General features: G+C 43.1%; 1 protein-coding gene across 2 annotated transcripts; it reads left to right on the top strand.

Moving 5' to 3' along the window:
- Positions 1-799: 799 nt before the first annotated feature.
- On the top strand, positions 800-15,608 carry LOC139383809 (BAG family molecular chaperone regulator 5-like). Of its 2 annotated transcripts, none has more exons than XM_071128380.1 (3): positions 800-943; positions 10,237-11,079; positions 11,214-15,608. In XM_071128380.1, exons 1-3 carry the CDS (start codon positions 921-923, stop codon positions 11,749-11,751), a joined length of 1,404 nt encoding a protein of 467 aa, XP_070984481.1. In that variant the 5' UTR covers positions 800-920; the 3' UTR covers positions 11,752-15,608. The 2 variants fall into 2 exon arrangements, with proteins under 2 accessions (XP_070984481.1, XP_070984480.1); XM_071128379.1 differs by lacking the exon at positions 800-943 and adding an exon at positions 3,299-3,500 and having other exon boundaries at positions 11,214-12,581.
- Positions 15,609-17,199: the final 1,591 nt, after the last annotated feature.

Consider the following 17,199-nt stretch of genomic DNA (forward strand, 5'->3'; position numbering starts at 1 on the left):
TTATTATATGCCCTCTTTCATTCTGCTAGCAATCACATGGGTAAACACATTGCAATCTACATTAAGTAATGTCTCAGGGCACCGATTGTCTATATAGTGTATATCTCGTCTTTACCAGGTTTAGGTATAAGAGTTAGGTATCAACAAGTGCAGGCTGCTGAGGGGAGGACGGCTCATAATAATTGCTGGAACGGAGTATTATTGCCGGAATGGAGTGAATGGAATGGTATGTTTGCTATTATTCCATTAACTCTATTCCGACCATTATTATGAGCCATCCTCCCCTCAGCAGCCTCCACTGGTATCAACCCTTGTTTCATAGGTGGCGTTTAGACCGCGTTCAAAATAACTGGGAACTCGGAAATCTCTGACTTCAGTGCATTCAAGACAACTGAGAAAAAGAGGGAAAAAACGAGCTCCGACTGGGAAAACTCGTTTTGAATGATCATCCAAGTCAAAATTCAAAGCGGAAACTCGGGGATCTGTCTGGAGCTCCGACTGTCCGACTCGAAGTTAGTGTTAGTTCGTGTGCGTGACTACTGAGCTATAGGTGTGGCCAACTTGCAAAGATACCACGTGACTGAGGACGGTCCATGTACTTCCTGCATTGAAATTAGGTTGGACGAACAACGTATAACACCGATTAAAGAACAGAACCCTTTGTCTGCGGCAGCACTAGTGTAATATTAGCTGTTTGCATTGTCCGCATGTGTATCGAATTAAACGAATTAAACGCCTAACAAGCCTGTTCATATTCAAAAATGTGGTCATTACGATCCCGCCTGGCCAGCCTGTCACGCCCGGGACGTTATTCCCATTCCAACCCCCTGTGAAAATGTCTTGCCAGCTAGTAGCTATCTACACCTCAGTTTGTGGTTGTGCGTTGTAATGTTTAGTATTGTATCCATCTCTTCACTACTATGGCTGTACGTTGGTTATGCAGGTAAGAATACGGGCATGTAAGCTTATCACATATTCCGTACAGTTTATTATGTGTATTTATTATCAAATGTATGTATTTACCTAGCACCGTTTGGATTTCTACGACGTTAGCTAGCTAGCCTACGTTTAGCTTGTACATAAAATGCAAAAAAATGTTGACGCCACATTGATGATTTCATTAATATATGTGGATTTATTGCACTTCGGCTGACATTATGGTGTCAGTCATGGGACCAGTGACTGGGAGTCCCTTGTTAACCAGCAGTGTCCCTGGCCCAAAGAGGCTTCATTGTCCTCCAACAACTGGGGCCCCGTTGGAACTCTACAAAAAGTAGTATTTCCTTTCCTCTTCATTTACTGATTCGAATTTCGAAATGACTGGGCAAGTGAAAGCCATCTGGTGGAGCCCTTGCGTTTACCAGTGTCCAATCTTGGCATCAGTGATTACTGAGGAAGGAAAGTGCACTTTTTTAAAGGAATTCGAATGGGGCCCTGTGACTTTTAAATGTAGACTCGGCAATATGAAAGCGCTGCGACTTCTTGCGCACAACTACATGAACTTGTCCAATAAGAAAATATAGTTGGCTGTGTTGTACTACTGAACACGACCCCCCCCCCCCCCCCCCAGGTTCCTCAGATTGAGGTCTAATAGGCCTGTAGATGATCCTTTGAGATAGGGGCTAGCTATAAGGTCACAGTTAGTGACGTAGTTACAGAAAAATAGGTGGCTTAAGCTGACCGTGGTGCATTTACCCTCCACTGTACCACCGGTCATAGTGTTTACAAATATGACCATTGGCCAGGGTCACACCATCTCACATTCAGTAGGCAGCCAATGAAGAAGACACCCGGGGCCTATTCAGGCTCAACATGTTACAAATATTGGCTAAATATGAAATGACCTTTTATTTTTTTTAAAGCCATACAATTAGCATTATCTTACTTCCACTTGCGCTACAACCCGCACTGCAGCTATAATGAATGAGTAGGAAAGTGTATCTAAAGGCTTGCACTGTTATTATTAGCGGCTTGAGTCTTATTTTTTATTTATTTAATATATATCTAGGAATATTTCACTTTCTCTGTTCACACTTGTGAGAACATGAATTTCTGCACGAGGCAGAAATAATGCAGTGCGACTTGAGTTAAGCTATCACCTGGAAGACATTGTCCCTTTTTGGTCAATGTCAGCTAAAGAAGGGGAGAGTGGAGGGGACATTTAGAGGCGAACCCTGAGTCTGCTGCCCTCCGCTGAGACTGACCATCAGATGCAAGCACCATCAGCCCAGTAAAATAAAAAGCAAATTATTTAAATGTACTCACAAGTAATACAACAGCTGATCTATTACCGGTGAAATCATAGAGCCAATCTCAAATTTCGAAATTGAATATAAAAAATGTCAGGGCAATTCATGCAAAGCCAATAGGTGTCGATAATGTATTGGGCCTATAGTCTACTGCTTGGACCAAATTGGTACAGCACTGTTTTTAATAGGTTAATGTTGCATAGGCTTACGTTTTTTTTAGTCATGTTAAAAAAAATCTTAGCAGTATATATCGGCTTGCATTTTGACTCAGTGAGCTTGACTTAGTGCAGTAGTCACCAACCTTTTCTAATGTATTTTCTGTGAAGGAATACTATAGTTGCATGCGCCTGATTACTCTGGAAGCAAAACAGCGGACTTTCAATATGAAACGCAAGTGAAAGTGTTTAAAATGCAAAAATTTTGATGGTTTGCATTTTGAAAATGCCAATTTCTAAACTCTAAAGCGACCCCTGCATAAGTATGGGACCCAGGTTATCGGTTTATTCAGTGGCCAACCATCCTCCACAGTCCCCACGAACACCGTTGCCAGTTGTTGGTTATGAATCATGGCCAAATTTCCAGATTGTACATGTCATGGCTGACCATCACTAAATCATTTTTGTCTGTTCTAGGGCTATACACTTCTGTCTGAATATTATGTAATGTTATATTCTCATGAGTTTAAGCCCCTGAACCAATCAATTTTGTGTATAGGCAGGCTTATCTCCCAAATACTCTTCATGGATATGGAAGTTGGCAATGCATGATACAGTTGTGAAAATTGAATCTTTGTCATAGTGGTATAGCAGCACCAGTTGGTCTCAACTTGCTGCCAGGTGCCAATTAGAGATCTTATTTTGTAGTTCAATGTAAATAGAATGTATTTTTAATTGGGTTTAATAGTGATTACAAGTTACAACGTATCATGTTGACAATAGCAGACTATCAAACTGCTAAAATATGGCCACGATCCCGTTTTACAGTTCACTGAAGCCTAGTTTATGACGCGCGTGAACAAACCCTCTGAATTGGTGCTTGGGAGGGGCGACAAAGCACGCAGTGCTTAATGCTGTACGACAGTACTGTACCGAGGTGAATCAGCCATTGAAAACGAAATAGCCGGCATAGCTACATAAAGACAAACAATATTAATTTGGATTACACACTACAGCGCGTACGATCATAGTTGGTTAGCTGATGGAAACGGACATCTTTAGAAATGTGCGCAAAAGTCTTTGGCGCTTTGAAAAGGTGAGACATTTCATGCGCAGCTGGGAAGGTAGTGAGACATTGCTGGCGTTTGTTACATTGAAACAGGAACCTAGCAACTGGCAGATTGAAAATGCGTTTTGTTTGCGAGATAGTGGCAGCACTGCAAGCCTAAATGATTAGAGTGTCTGTTTACAATGACAATGCTTAATAAAGCCCTTTTGTAGGTATGTAGAACTACTATGTATGAACAGTATTTATTTGCTCAGTGGGTTGCTACGCGTTTGAAGAGGGACTGTTCTAGAACGCTTTTTGGAGAATGGGGTCTCTCAGACATGGAGCATCACCATACACTATGTTAATCAATTCTAGACTACAGGTATCAATAGATAAATACACTACGTAAACGTATAAGTCAAGTTGGTGGCCCTAAGGAGACATCAATTTTGATGTGTTCTTTCGGATCGCGTTCTCTGTCAGGCAATTTTTTTATTTGTAAGCTATTGGCCTCACAGGTAGCCTTGCCCCATTGTGTCCAGAAAAGGGGCATTCGCTGGTAGCATCCTGGATTGGAGCCCTTTCTAAAACCAGGATGCCATAACAATATCTGTCTACTCCCTACACATCTGGGAGGCTTGACTAGCCATTTTAGTTTTATTTAGGCTCCTTTGCTCATCCTAAACTGACAACAAAATTAAATGTAGGCAGTTTTATTCAACGTTCCAAGCATAAACAATGTTTTTGGTGGTTGTGTAATCATGCACTCCTGTCAATAGGATTTTGTTATGAAAGTCTACTTGTCAATTGAGTGGATTCAGCCCATGGTCGTCACCATTCTTTTAGAAGTACAATAGCAACACAGTATTGTCTAAGATGGTCTTTCTAACTATTGTGTCTCATATTAAAGGCCCAATGCAGCTATTTCTGGGTAACAATTAAGTTCCTCATTATAATGGATGTCCATTATAATGAGCTTTTGAGCAAAACTGTTTCTCAATCAAGAATTTTATCTTGGACTGACTTGGAGTGGTCTGAGTGGGGATGGGGAAAAATAAAAACTAGCGGTTATGGCAGAGAGGTTTGGAAACCTCTTTGTTATTGCCCAATGCAACTGTTTTTATATCAATGTCATATCACAATGTCACATCTCCCTTTCTGGTTAACAATTAAGTATCTTACTGTTATATTTTTCAATTTTTAAAATGTACAAAAATTGCCTGTCACCAGAAAAGCCGAGATTCCCATCCATGCAAACAGGCTGATTCGAAGGTCCTGTGTAGATAGTTGCTGGTTGAAAAACAATCAGGAAATAACACTGATCAAATAGTTTCACACTTTTACAGTGTTCGTTTCATTACCTGTTGTACAATATGACATAAAACACATGAAAAACTGAATTTTGACTGCAATTGGCCTTTAATTCAAAAGACAAGTAACCTAGTGGCTAAGTGTCTGATTCTCCCATGAGGCCTGTTGTCTTTAATTTTTCTGTTAACCCTCAGTTATAGGCTGCTTGTTGTCCTTTCTGACAAATGTGTGTGAATAGGGTAATACTATAGACCCTAGGCCTAAATTGTCTCAACCTTTTCCAATGGCTCCCCTGAGGCAACACTAAAGATTTAGGCTAAAGACCAAGGGGGGTGCAAAGTACGGCCCGCCAGGCACTTCAAATGCTTTTACACACCTTTTTTCGCCTCAATTTTGTAGTATCCAATTGGTAGTTACAGTCTTGTCCCATCGCTGCAACTCCAGTATGGACTCGGGAGAGGCGGAGTTCGAGAGCCTTGCGTCACCCGAAACACGACCCAGCCAAGCTGCACTGCTTCTTGACACAATGCCCACTTAACCCGGAAGCCAGCCACACCAATGTGTCGGAGGAAACACCGTACACCTGACCACTGTGTCAGCATATATTGTGCCCGGCCCACCACAGGAGTCGCTAGAGCGCGATGGGACAAGGAAATCTCTGCCTGCCAAACCCTCTCCTAACCCGGACGATGCTGGGCCAATTGTGCGCCGCCTCATGGGTCTCCCAGTCACGGCCAGCTGTGACACAGCCTGGGATCGAACCCGGGTCTGTAGTGACGCAGGAGGCCCCTGCAAATTGATTTAGAAAAAATTAAAAAACATTTGCCCACACCGGCTATAAACTGTCACACCGACAGTATTTTAGGCTTCTAATTTGGGTTTATTTTCTGAATGGTATTGCAATGTTACCAATAGTCTGAATTAAAAAAATTCTATCTGAATATGGTTTAAATGGACCCTAGTAACCCCATAATGACTTCTCAATCCAGACTCTTTCTCACCATAATCCCCTTTGGAAAATCCCCAACATACAGTTACGCACTGGGTGCATTCATATATTCACTGGAGTGCCAGAGTTCAGATTGTCCATTTGTAAATTCGGAGTGTTTTGTTCTCGGACCGTTCAGAGCACACATTGGACTCTGGCTGGAGAGTAGGGTTGATCCGAGCGTTCTGACCTCACAACGGCAGTCAAGCACCCAAGCTAACTGGCTAGCTACTTTCAGACACAAATGAGAACACCTCACTCTGACCATGTTATTCGCCCCAGCAGGGCTGGTTAGGCGGTTTTTATGTCTAGAGCGTTGGTGACTGTAACTGTGCTACTGGCAACCATTAAATAAAAAATAATTGCTGACGTTTACTGACCCCGGTCATATTCAACGGATGTTGCTCGTTCGTAAATTTAATCAGTTATTCTGAAATCGGAGTAGATAGACCGAGTGAGTTTACAAACTTCATCTTTAAGAATGAGAAGAATGCCCTGTATATTGTGACATCACAGACACATCACTGTGGAACAGCAGCAGTAAATATTTTGAGAGCCTCCCAATCTGCTGTGTCTGGAGCCTGGATGCCGATGGCATAGAATTTAGGCTACTTGTGTGTTCTCTTACCGGAGCCAGCTTGATATTATTCATTCCCTCTGGAGTTTTTGTAAGTAGTGATGTTGACTATTTGATACAATTATGCCAACAGTCATCTTTGAGTGAGGGAATTAATTCTGTGTGGTGCCCTTCTTTTGTCAGGTCAGACTTTCTCTGAAGAATTTAACTCGATTAGGGTTATTTCTGACCTGGGGTGTTAAGACAGCTTTGTTGCAGTAATTAGACTTAGTTCAGTGGTGTTCATTAGACAGTCTTGGACAACTGAAATAGTAGCCGGCACTGAGCCTAGATCTATAGCCTACGTTCAGTAATGAGTTGAATGATTGTCATGCTCGTGTTATCATTGAAAGTTGAATTAATTTATTGCCTGTTTTTAGGACATGCCTGCATGGTTCTTGTTGTTTAAGCGGTCACTAACAAATTAGGATTGTACACTTCCAGTAGCTCATTGGAGGAAATAAGTGGACAAAGGCTGCTTGTTCAAGTTTGTTTTTATTTTGTAAAATATAATAAATAGTTTACAAAATAGTGAAATATTAAAGTTTTCCTTTTATAGATAAAACTATAATACAATATTCAAATGTTGTCCACCTAATCAAATGATCTGAGAATGAATATGCTACTGAAAGCATAAGCTATTGCTAGCTAGCACTGCAGTGCATAGTTGAACAGTTTTGAACAAGTTAATTTCTTAAAAAATGAAGGAGAAGCAAGAGATATTTAGTTGTATTTTTTTCACCTAGCTAGCAAATGCAGCTTGCTAGTTTAGCCTACTCAAACAGAGAGGGATGCTATGTTAGCTAGCTAGTTATGGCTATCCAACACTGGTACTCTTCCAAGTCAAGGTAAGCTTTTGGTTTTAATGATAAAAGATAATGCAGAAGAGGATGGCTGACGTTTTACATGCTCCATGCTAACCAACTTGCTAACCATGCTAACTAACTTTTGTTAGTTTTTTTTGTGTTGTTTAACTTATTTTGTACATAATGTTGCTGCTACCGTCTCTTATGACCGAAAATCACTTCAGGACATCAGAACAGTGATTACTCACCATGAACTGGAAGAAGCTTTTTCCTTTAACGAGATGGATATACTGCTCTCCCGGGAACAGGACCAAATCCCTGTCATTTGCGTGAAGAAAAGACTGAGAAAAAGGGGGCGCAGGTCAGGCTGCCTTCTGAGACTCTGTAGGCGAGCGAGAACTCCCACTGCCATCCGTTCTACTGGCTAACATGCAATTATTGGAAAATAAAATTGGTGACTTACAATTATCCTACCAACGGGACATTAAGAAATGTAATATCATATGTTCACCGAGTCGTGGCTGAACGACGACACGGATAATATAGAGCTGCCGGGATTTTCCATGCACCGGCAGAACAGAGAAGAAGCTACGTCTGGTAAGACGAGGGGTGGGGGTGTGTGTCTATTTGTCAATAACAGCTGGTGTGCAATGTCTAATATTAAAGAAGTCTCAAGGTATTGCTCGCCTGAGGTAGAGTACCTTATCATAAGCTGTAGACCACACCATCTACCAAGAGAGTTCTCATCCTTATTATTCGTAGCCGTCTATTTACCACCCCAAACCGATGCAGGCACTAAGACCGCACTCAAAAAGTTGTTTAAGGCCATAAGCAAACAAGAAAATGTTCATCCAGAAGCGACACTCCTAGTGGTTGGGGACTTTAATGCAGGCAAACTTAAATCAGTTTTACAAAAATTTTACCAGCATGTCACGTGCAACCAGAGGGGGGGAAAAAAACTCCAGACCACCTTTACTCCACACACAGAGATGCATACAAAGCACTCCCCCACCCTCCATTTGGCAAATCTGGACATAATTCTAAACTCCTGATTCCAGCTTACCTACAAAAACTAAAGCAGGAAGTACCAGTGACATCAACATCTCCCTCAATGTGAGCAAGACAAAGGAGCTACAGGAAAAGGCGGGCCGAACAGGCCCCATTAACATTTGATGGGGCTGTAGAGGAGTGGGTCGAGAGTTTTTCAAGTTCCTTGGTGTCCACATCACCAACGAATTATCATGGTCCAAACACACCAAGCCAGTTTTGAAGAGGGCACGACAAAACCTTTTCCCCCTCAGGAGACTGAAAAGATATGGCATGGGTCCCCAGATCCTCAAAATGTTCTACAGCTGCACCATCGAGAGCATCCTGACCGGTTGCATCACCGCCTGGTATGGCAACTGCTCGGCATCTGACTGTAAGGCGCTACAGAGGGTAGTGCGTACGGCCCAGTACATCACTGGGGCCAATCTTCCTGCCATCCAGGACCTATATAATAGGCGGTGTCAGAGGAAAGCCCATAAAATTGTCAGAGACTCCAGTCACCCAAGTCATGCTGTTTTCTCTGCTACCGCACGACAAGCTCCTTAACAGCTTCTACCCCCAAGCCACAAGACTGCTGAACAATTAATCAAATGGCCACCGGACTATTTTAAATTGACATTTACATTTGTTACTTTTTATAATTATTTTATTTTTTACTTTTAGTTTATTTGGTAAATGTTTTCTTAACCAACAGTGCAGTTCAAGAGTTAAGGGCTTGTATGTAAGCATTTCACAGTAAGGTCAACACTTGTTGTATTCGGTTTGATTTGAAACTGCTTGCTGACTGTACACTACTACATGATTGTAGTGGGTTTACTAACGCGTTAGTTCTGGTAGTTGTGTTGACGTTAGCTAATATGGTGACAACGGTGTAGCAGTTATGATATGAAGGTTTGGCCTGGTCACAGACAGCTGATGTGTTGTGCACTGAACTCCACAAGTGAAGGAAAAAGGTGAGAGGAGGCTAGCATGTAGATGCGTGAAGGAATTATACAACGATCAAAGGGATCATGCTGTTTGTAGGTGGCTGCTATGAAAGTGAACTGTGTTTGTGTGTGATCAGGGGTGTCTTCGTTCCGCTGATTCTGTTAAAACGTTTCTTAAATGGAAACAAACAAAACGAGGATAAACATACCAGAATTTGTCCAATAGAAACTCTCGTTTGCAACTGTTGGACTAATGATTACACCCTAGATCAGCTAGATGCAGGCAAGAGTGTGCAAAGCGGTATTGAATGTGTCAATGTCTGTCACATTTCTCTCAACATATGTACCCATGTTGTAAACTTTCAATCATAGGCTTAGGTTGTAGCAACCTCATGATGGGTGTAGGGACAATTCGAGTATCATGTAGTAGCCTAAACCTAGCCGTGTTACATTGCGCTGGGTGAATGCAATATGAATGACAGTCATGCTCATAAAAAATATATTGTCCTCATCTTAAAATGCACCGACCGCCAATGCCTTAGGTCAACATTTACATAATGGAAATAAGGACACCTGGCCTAACATATGGAATTGACAAGCCTCCATACTGGAGCTTTGTTTTTTTTTCTTAATATTTTCTTATTTTAAGGATGAACAATTAAAAAAAATATATATATATATATATATATATATATAATATATATATAATACACACACAGTACCAGTCAAGTTTGGACACCTACTCATTCAAGGGTTTTTCTTTATTTTTGCTATTTTCCACCTTGCAGAATAATAGTGAAGACATCAAAACCTATGAAGTAACACATATGGAATCATGTAGTAACCAAAAAAGTAAAAATATATTTGAGATTCTTCAAAGCAGCCACCCTTTGCCTTGATGACAGCTTTGTACACTCTTGGCATTCTCTCAACCAGTTTCATGAGGTGGTCACCTGGAATGCATTTCAATTAACAGTTAATTTGTGTAATTTATTTCCTTAATGTGTTTGAACCAATCAGACTGTAGATCAATGTGTTTTTAGCTTTGAACTTTTGTTAATGTATTAGTGCTGTGCCTTATTTACAGCTTGTTTGGGAAGCCCTTTGATGGTGGGAAGAGGATGGACAATGGCAGCCAGCAGCAGCACCCAGCCATGAATAGGCTCTATGAGGTCCAGGGGGAGGTTCAGTCTCTGGGCCCTCAAGTGTGCACCTTCAGCGGGCTAAAGAACGAGCGGGAGTACCGGCGGCTGGAGCGCGAGCTGACCCAGCTGCTCCTGGAAGTGGACCAGGTGGACACGGAGGGCAGGGCAGACCTACAGGGGGCACGCAAGAGAGCAGCCCAAGAAGTAGAGGGGCTGTTGCGCTACCTGGAGGAGAACGCCACCCACCCGTCCCGCCTGGCCATCGAGGAGCTGAGCAGGGAGGCCCAGAGGCTGGTGGAGCAGGGTGTGGTGGAGCCTCAGCAGGCTGGGGGCACAGCAGAGATCAGTGATGAGCTGGTGGATGCCGTGCAGGAGCTGATACTGAGGCTCACCCAGGTGAAGACAGGAGGGAGGGTACCCCTCCGCAAGGCTCGCTACCGGGCCCTGACACGACTGTGTGCCGTGCAGGACGTGATCGAGGGTCGCACGCGCCAGCAGACCCTTCCCCTTTCGGAAGACACACATGTGGCCGTGCAGAGGATCAACCAGGTGATGGTGCAGGTGAGTGGGGCACGCAGCCAGCTGGTGGCACTGCTGATGGGGCTGAGTGGGAGGGATAGCTGTGCCCACCTCTCCCGCGTGCTCACTGAGCTCCTAGTGGAGCTGGATGCCCTGGACGTGTCGGGGAACGCAGCGGTCAGAAACTACCGGAAACAGGTGGTGGAGGAGATCAACAGCCTGCTCAAACACCTGGACCTGGAGGGAGAGGGAGACGATACGCGCAGGTACTCAGCTTTACTAGAATTACAAATGCTCTGGAGTAATAATACAGAAGGGAAATACAGTATGCGTGTGTTTGCATGCTTTCAGATACAACTTGGCTCAAAAATTTGATTGTGTTCTATATATCTTTCCTCAGGTATGACTTGGGGCAAAATGACTCTATCCGTCAGATTGAGGCGGTGCGTGGTCGGGTGGGCCAGCTGCAGGGGGAGGTCCTTCGACACTGTGGGGTGGGTGACCTCTTCAGGCCCAAGCCTGAGCTCCAGAGTCTCCTCACACATCTGGACCAGGTAGACACAGCCCGTAACCCCTGTATCCGTGAAGCCCGGCGGCGTGCCGTGCTGGAGGTCCAGGCTGTCATCACCTTCCTGGACCTCCGTGAGGCCCTGATCTGCCGCCAGCCCAGCCCCAACGAGCCCTCACAACACCGGGCTGTGTGGATAGTCCTTGGCAGCCTGTCAGACCTCCAGGCCCAGGTACTCTGCTTCAATGGCAAGCAGGCCGACAAGAGCTACAGGCTGCTGGAGGAGCTTCTGACCAAACAGCTGCTGGCTCTGGACGCAGTTGACCCACAGGGCGATGAGATGACCAAGGTGGCCCGCAAGCAAGCAGTCAAGTTTGCCCAGAACATCCTCAGCTTTCTGGACATGAAGACAGATGAGTGGGAATACTGATCCACTGGAAAAGACTGGACATAGCTGTAGGATGCCCTATGGAATTGTATATAAACTGGTGCATCATCACTCTAAGAGAGTTGGGGTGTGTAAATATTGTCTAAATCCCAGAATGCACGGCAGCAGCGCTTTTCTCTTTGTCATTGTTGCTGGCCTGTGGGGGGTGGGGGGAACAACCCAAGAACATTTTTGTGAAATAGAATTTGGAGAATAGTGTTCTGACATACAATGTGCTTTTTAAAGTTTACAGAGCATCTTTTTGAAATCTACTGTATGTGTGTGCGTTTTGATCAATGTTGTTGTTGGGTTGTGGTTGCAAAGCCTGCGGCCAAAAGCACTGAAGCCTGTTATAGTGGTGGTCAGAGTAGTTAAGATAGTCACTTCGTCTGTTTTTCAAAAGCAGGAGTGGGACTAGAGTAATTACATCTCGATGGTATCCATGTTTAGCTTGATTACTTTGGAGGTCAGTTGTAAATTTACTCAGCCAAATGATGTACATGATGTCTCAAAATACTTCTTTACTGAGATGAACCGAGTTTACATCAGTACTGTGAGACAAGATCTTCCTCTGTTCATGTTGCTTCTCCACTTCCATTTGCTCTGTGTCTCTTCCTGGTAATGCTTTAATCAACACTTCTGGGGCAAACTACCCTAACCCTGGACGTACACAGCTGTTTCTGGCAACCATTCAGATGACAAATGAAAAGGAGAGCTTCTTTACGGCTTTAACCACTGTCCTACAATAATGAGGAGAAGGAGGATGTAGAGTTAAAGGGCCTGTGAGAACATTTGTCAATAGCAGGGTATGTTATTAAAGGCCTCCTTGTATAGAATGAATATTTGTGGACCTGATAATTGCCCTGTTTGTAATTTGTAGCTAAATGTTGATTGTGTGTTTGCGAGGCTAGTGAAGGGGAAAAACAGTGTGAAGGTGGTTTAGGTTTCATTTTTGTCTGTGGCTTTCTATTGTCAGAGGAATGTGTCTGAGAGCCCCGTAGAGAAGGTCACTGATTTGGTGTTGCGTGTATTATTATAGCTGGTGACAGTGTTCTCAGTGGACAGAGCAGTCTAAAACCTCTGCAGAGTTAGGAAGCTATTAGTTAAAAAGCCCAAATCTGTGCCTTTCTTTTCATCATATTTTTCACCATCCCGAGCACTTACACTCTGAGATGTGCATGTGCACTTTTTACTGATTCTCAGCGCTGCAACTGACAGCTCTTTGTAAACTGACCATGGCGGTGTCTGGCAGATAGTGCATAGGGCTAACAAAGCTTGAACAGTCGTCGGATAGCTCCCACAGAACTCACACACTCTCAAAATGACAGAGGTTATTCAAACCTTCTCTGCTGCTATAGAAAAACATATGGCATGCAAACAGGGAAATCCAGCATCACAATCATGGGTCATCTGAAGTGAGATGATTCGATTACACTGTGTTCAGTGCGGCCCTCATGCAATGGAGCGGTGTTCACACAGCAAGCTTAATGCTCTCTCAAACTAACCAATACAAAATAAGGTACCATTCTGTCAATTTTTGTTGATTTGAAGTAATGTTCTTTGCCAATAACCATACAATCTCATTCCTTCCTAGGCATTATACAGTGCATTCGGAAAGTATTCAGACCCCTTGACTTTTTCAGCCTTATTCTATAAAGGATTACATTGTTTTTTTTCATCGTCAATCTACACACAATACCCCATAATGACAAAGCAAAAACAGGTTTTTAGACGTTTTTGCAAATGTATATAAAAGTATTCAGACCCTTTACTCAGTACTTTGTTGAAGTACTTTTGGCAGCCATTACAGCCTTGATTCTTCTTCGGTATGATGCTACAAGCTTGGCACACCTGTATTTGGGGAGTTTCTCCCATTCGTCTCTGCAGATCCTCTCAAGCTCTGTCAGTTTGGGTGGAGAGCGTCGCTGCACATCTCTTTTCAGGTCTCCAGAGATGTTCGATTGGGTTCAAATCCGGGCTCCGGCTAGGCCACTCAAGGACATTGAGGCGTGTCCTTAAGCGACTCCTGCATTGTCTTGGCTGTGTGCTTAGGGTCATTGTTCTGTTGGAAGGTGAACCTTTGTCCCAGTCGAAGGTCCTGAGGAGGTTTTCATCAAGGGTCTCTCTCTACTTTGCTCCGTTCATCTTTCCCTCGATCCTGACTAGTCCCAGTCCCTGAAAAACATCCCCACAGCATGATGCTGCCACCACCATGCTTCACTGTAGGGATGGTGCCAGGTTTCCTCCAGACGTGACACTTGGCTTTCAGGCCAAAGAGTTCAATCTTGGTTTCATCAGACCAGAGATTCTTGTTTCTCATGGTCTGAGTCCTTTTGGTGCCTTTTGGCAAACTCCCAAGTGGGCTGTCTTCCCAAGTGGGCTGCCTTTTACTGAGTGGCTTCCGTCTGGCCACTCTACCATAAAGGCCTAATTATTTCTGGAGTGTTGCAGAGATGGTTGTCCTTCTGGAGGGTTCTCCCATCTCCACAGAAGAACTATGGAGCTCTGTCAGAGTGACCATCGGGTTCTTGGTCACCTCCCTGACCAAGGCACTTCTTCCACGATTGCTCAGTTTGGCCGGGCGGCCAGCTCTAGGAAGAGTCTTGGTGGTTCCAAATGTCTTCCATTTAAGAATTATGGGGACCTTCAATGCTGCAGAATTTTTTTGGTACACCTCACCAGATCTGTGCCTCAACACAATCATGTCTCGGAACTCTACGGACAATTCCTTTGACCTCATGGCTTGGTTTTTGCTCTGACTTGCACTGTCAACTGTGGGACCTTTTATATAGACAGGTGTATGTGTGTGTGTGTGTGTGTGTGCCTTTCCAAATAATGCCCAATCAATTTAATTTAACACAGGTGGTCTCCAAGTTGTAGAAACATCTCAAGGATGATCAATGGGAACAGGATGCACCTGAGCTCAATTTCAAGTCTCATAGCAAAGGGTCTAAATACTTATGTAAATAAGGTATTTCTGTTTTTTATTTTTTATATATTTGAAAAAATGTCTAAACCTATTCACTTTTTCATTATGGTGTGTTGTGTGTAGATTGAGGAAAAAATATAATTAATACATTTTAGAATAAGGCTAACAACAAAATGTGGAAAAGGGTAAGGGGTCTGAATACTTTCCGAATGCACTGTACATCGTGGTGAATTTACTAAGATATCTATAGTATCTTCAGTATATTATTGTTGGTTGCTCTATCAATGCGGTCTGTTGTGTTGGATGGGAACCCCTGTGTGAAGGGGTCATTTGTCAGCCAAACCCCTTTTTAAGATTACAAGGCCAGATCATAGGCTAACACTATCTGTTCTAATTCTAGTCCTCTTTCTCTGTGTAGCGGACATGAGTCAGTCATGGTTGCTCATGGTAACGTGATGAGGTAGCCTTGCCTGCAACTTCATTATCAGTGCCACCTGTCGGGCCCAACTTTGCAAAAATAGAACAGCGCTCATATCGGAAAGTAGTGCGAGGTGTTCTATCTGAACTATATATGCATCAGTTACATCCATGTGAACATGACTTCGGTGTTGGTTGAGCAAACAACAAATTACATATGATTTTAGGGGTAGAATGTACAATTTTGTCAAAAAACAATGTTTTATTTATGACTTACCAAAATGTATTTTTAAATCTATATTTTGTTATATATAGCACATATTTTATCTTAGCTTTATCTTGGCCAGGTCGCAATTGTAAATGAGAACTTGTTCTCAACTTGTCTACCTGGTTAAATAAAGGTGAAATAAAATAAATACATTTTGGGTTTCTCACTGTGTGGAACATTTTTGTTTGCCTACTTTGCATATGGCAGGAATGTGTCTAAGGTACAGTATTAAATGTTTTAATTTGACTATCTGTTTCTCCAGTCTGCTTTGACTAAGTTGATTGTGGCAGACTTTGCTGTGTTTTTCATACAAGATGCACATGTACAAAAGCACACTGAGGTTGAAATGATGTGTGAGTGCTTCAATAATAGGTTTGTTAGACCTTTTATTACGCTCTTTATTTTGGAGGGGGATGTCCTGACTCTATTTGTGTAAAGACCTTTTTTCCCCTTAATTTTATTTCTGGATCGTGCTGTCATATGCACGTCACAGCACTATCATATGAGTAGACAGGTAAAAAAAAACAACTCCATGTATGAACACAACTGGAATCTGTTAACCTTCAAGAAGAAATATAATAATAACTATTAATAAATAACTTAATTATTTATTAATCTAACTAAATCAAATTTTATTTGTCACGTGCCAAATACAACGGGTGAAATGCTTACAAGCCCTTTAACCAACAATTCAGTTTTAAGAAAATACCTAAAACAATTAAGAGAAGAATTAAAGGGCAGCAGTAAATAACAATAGCGGGGCTATATACAGGGGGTACCGGTACAGAGTCAATGTTTGGGGGCACCGGTATTGATGTAATATATACATGTAGGTAAAGTGACCATGCATAGATAATAAGAGAGTAGCGGGGGGGGGGGGGGGGGGGTCAATGCATTTCATTAGCTGTTCAGGAGTCTTATGGCTTGGAGGTAGAAGCTGTTTAGGAGCCTCTTGGACCTAGGCTTGGTGCTCCAGTACCGCTTCCCGTGCGGTAGCAGAGAGAACAGTCTGACTAAGGTGGGTGGAGTCTTTGACAATTTTTAGGGCCTTCCTCTGACACCGCCTGGAATAGAGGTCCTGGATGTCAGGACGCTTGGCCCCGGTGATGTACTGGGCCGTACACGCTACCCTCTGTAGTGCCTTGTGGTCAGAGGCCAAGCAACTGCCATACCAGGCAGTGATGCTACCTGTCAGGATGCTCTCGATGGTGCAGCTGTAAAACCTTTTGAGGATCTGAGGACCCTTTTCACATATTTTCAGTCTCCTGAGGGAGAATAGGTTTTGTCGTGCCCTCCTTTTATTTTTTTATTTTTTTCACCTTTATTTAACCAGGTAGGCTAGTTGAGAACAAGTTCTCATTTACAACTGCGACCTGGCCAAGATAAAGCATAGCAGTGTGAACAGACAACACAGAGTTACACATGGAGTAAACAATTAACAAGTCAATAATACAGTAGAAAAAGGAGAGTGTGCAAAAGGCATGAGGAGGTAGGCAAATAATTACAATTATGCAGATTAACACTGGAGTGATAAATGATCACCATAGTGTCATGGTGTGCTTGGACCATGTTAGTTTGTTGGTGATGTGGACACCAAGGAACTTGAAGCTCTCAACCTGCTCCACTACAGCCCTGTCGATGAGAATGGGGGTGTGCTAGGTCCTCCTTTTCCTGTAGTCCACAATCATCTCCTTTGTCTTAATCACATTGAGACAGGATCTCGACCTCCCTATAGGCTGTCTCATTGTTGACGGTGATCAGGCCTACTACTTGTGTCATCGGCAAACTTAATGATGGTTTTGGAGTTGTGCATGGCCGTGCGGTCATGAGTGAACAG

Source organism: Oncorhynchus clarkii, chromosome 25 (genome assembly GCF_045791955.1).
Source record: "Oncorhynchus clarkii lewisi isolate Uvic-CL-2024 chromosome 25, UVic_Ocla_1.0, whole genome shotgun sequence".
Classification (NCBI taxonomy): Eukaryota; Metazoa; Chordata; class Actinopteri; order Salmoniformes; family Salmonidae; genus Oncorhynchus; species Oncorhynchus clarkii.

Excerpts from the sequence above, each read along its gene's own strand:
- LOC139383809 (XM_071128379.1), top strand. The coding sequence starts at position 3,469 with ATGTGCGCAAAAGTCTTTGGCGCTTTGAAAAG. Across the intron at positions 3,501-10,236 it reads GTCTTTGGCGCTTTGAAAAG|CTTGTTTGGGAAGCCCTTTG; the intron begins GTGAGACATTTC and ends CCTTATTTACAG. Across the intron at positions 11,080-11,213 it reads GAGGGAGACGATACGCGCAG|GTATGACTTGGGGCAAAATG; the intron begins GTACTCAGCTTT and ends ATCTTTCCTCAG.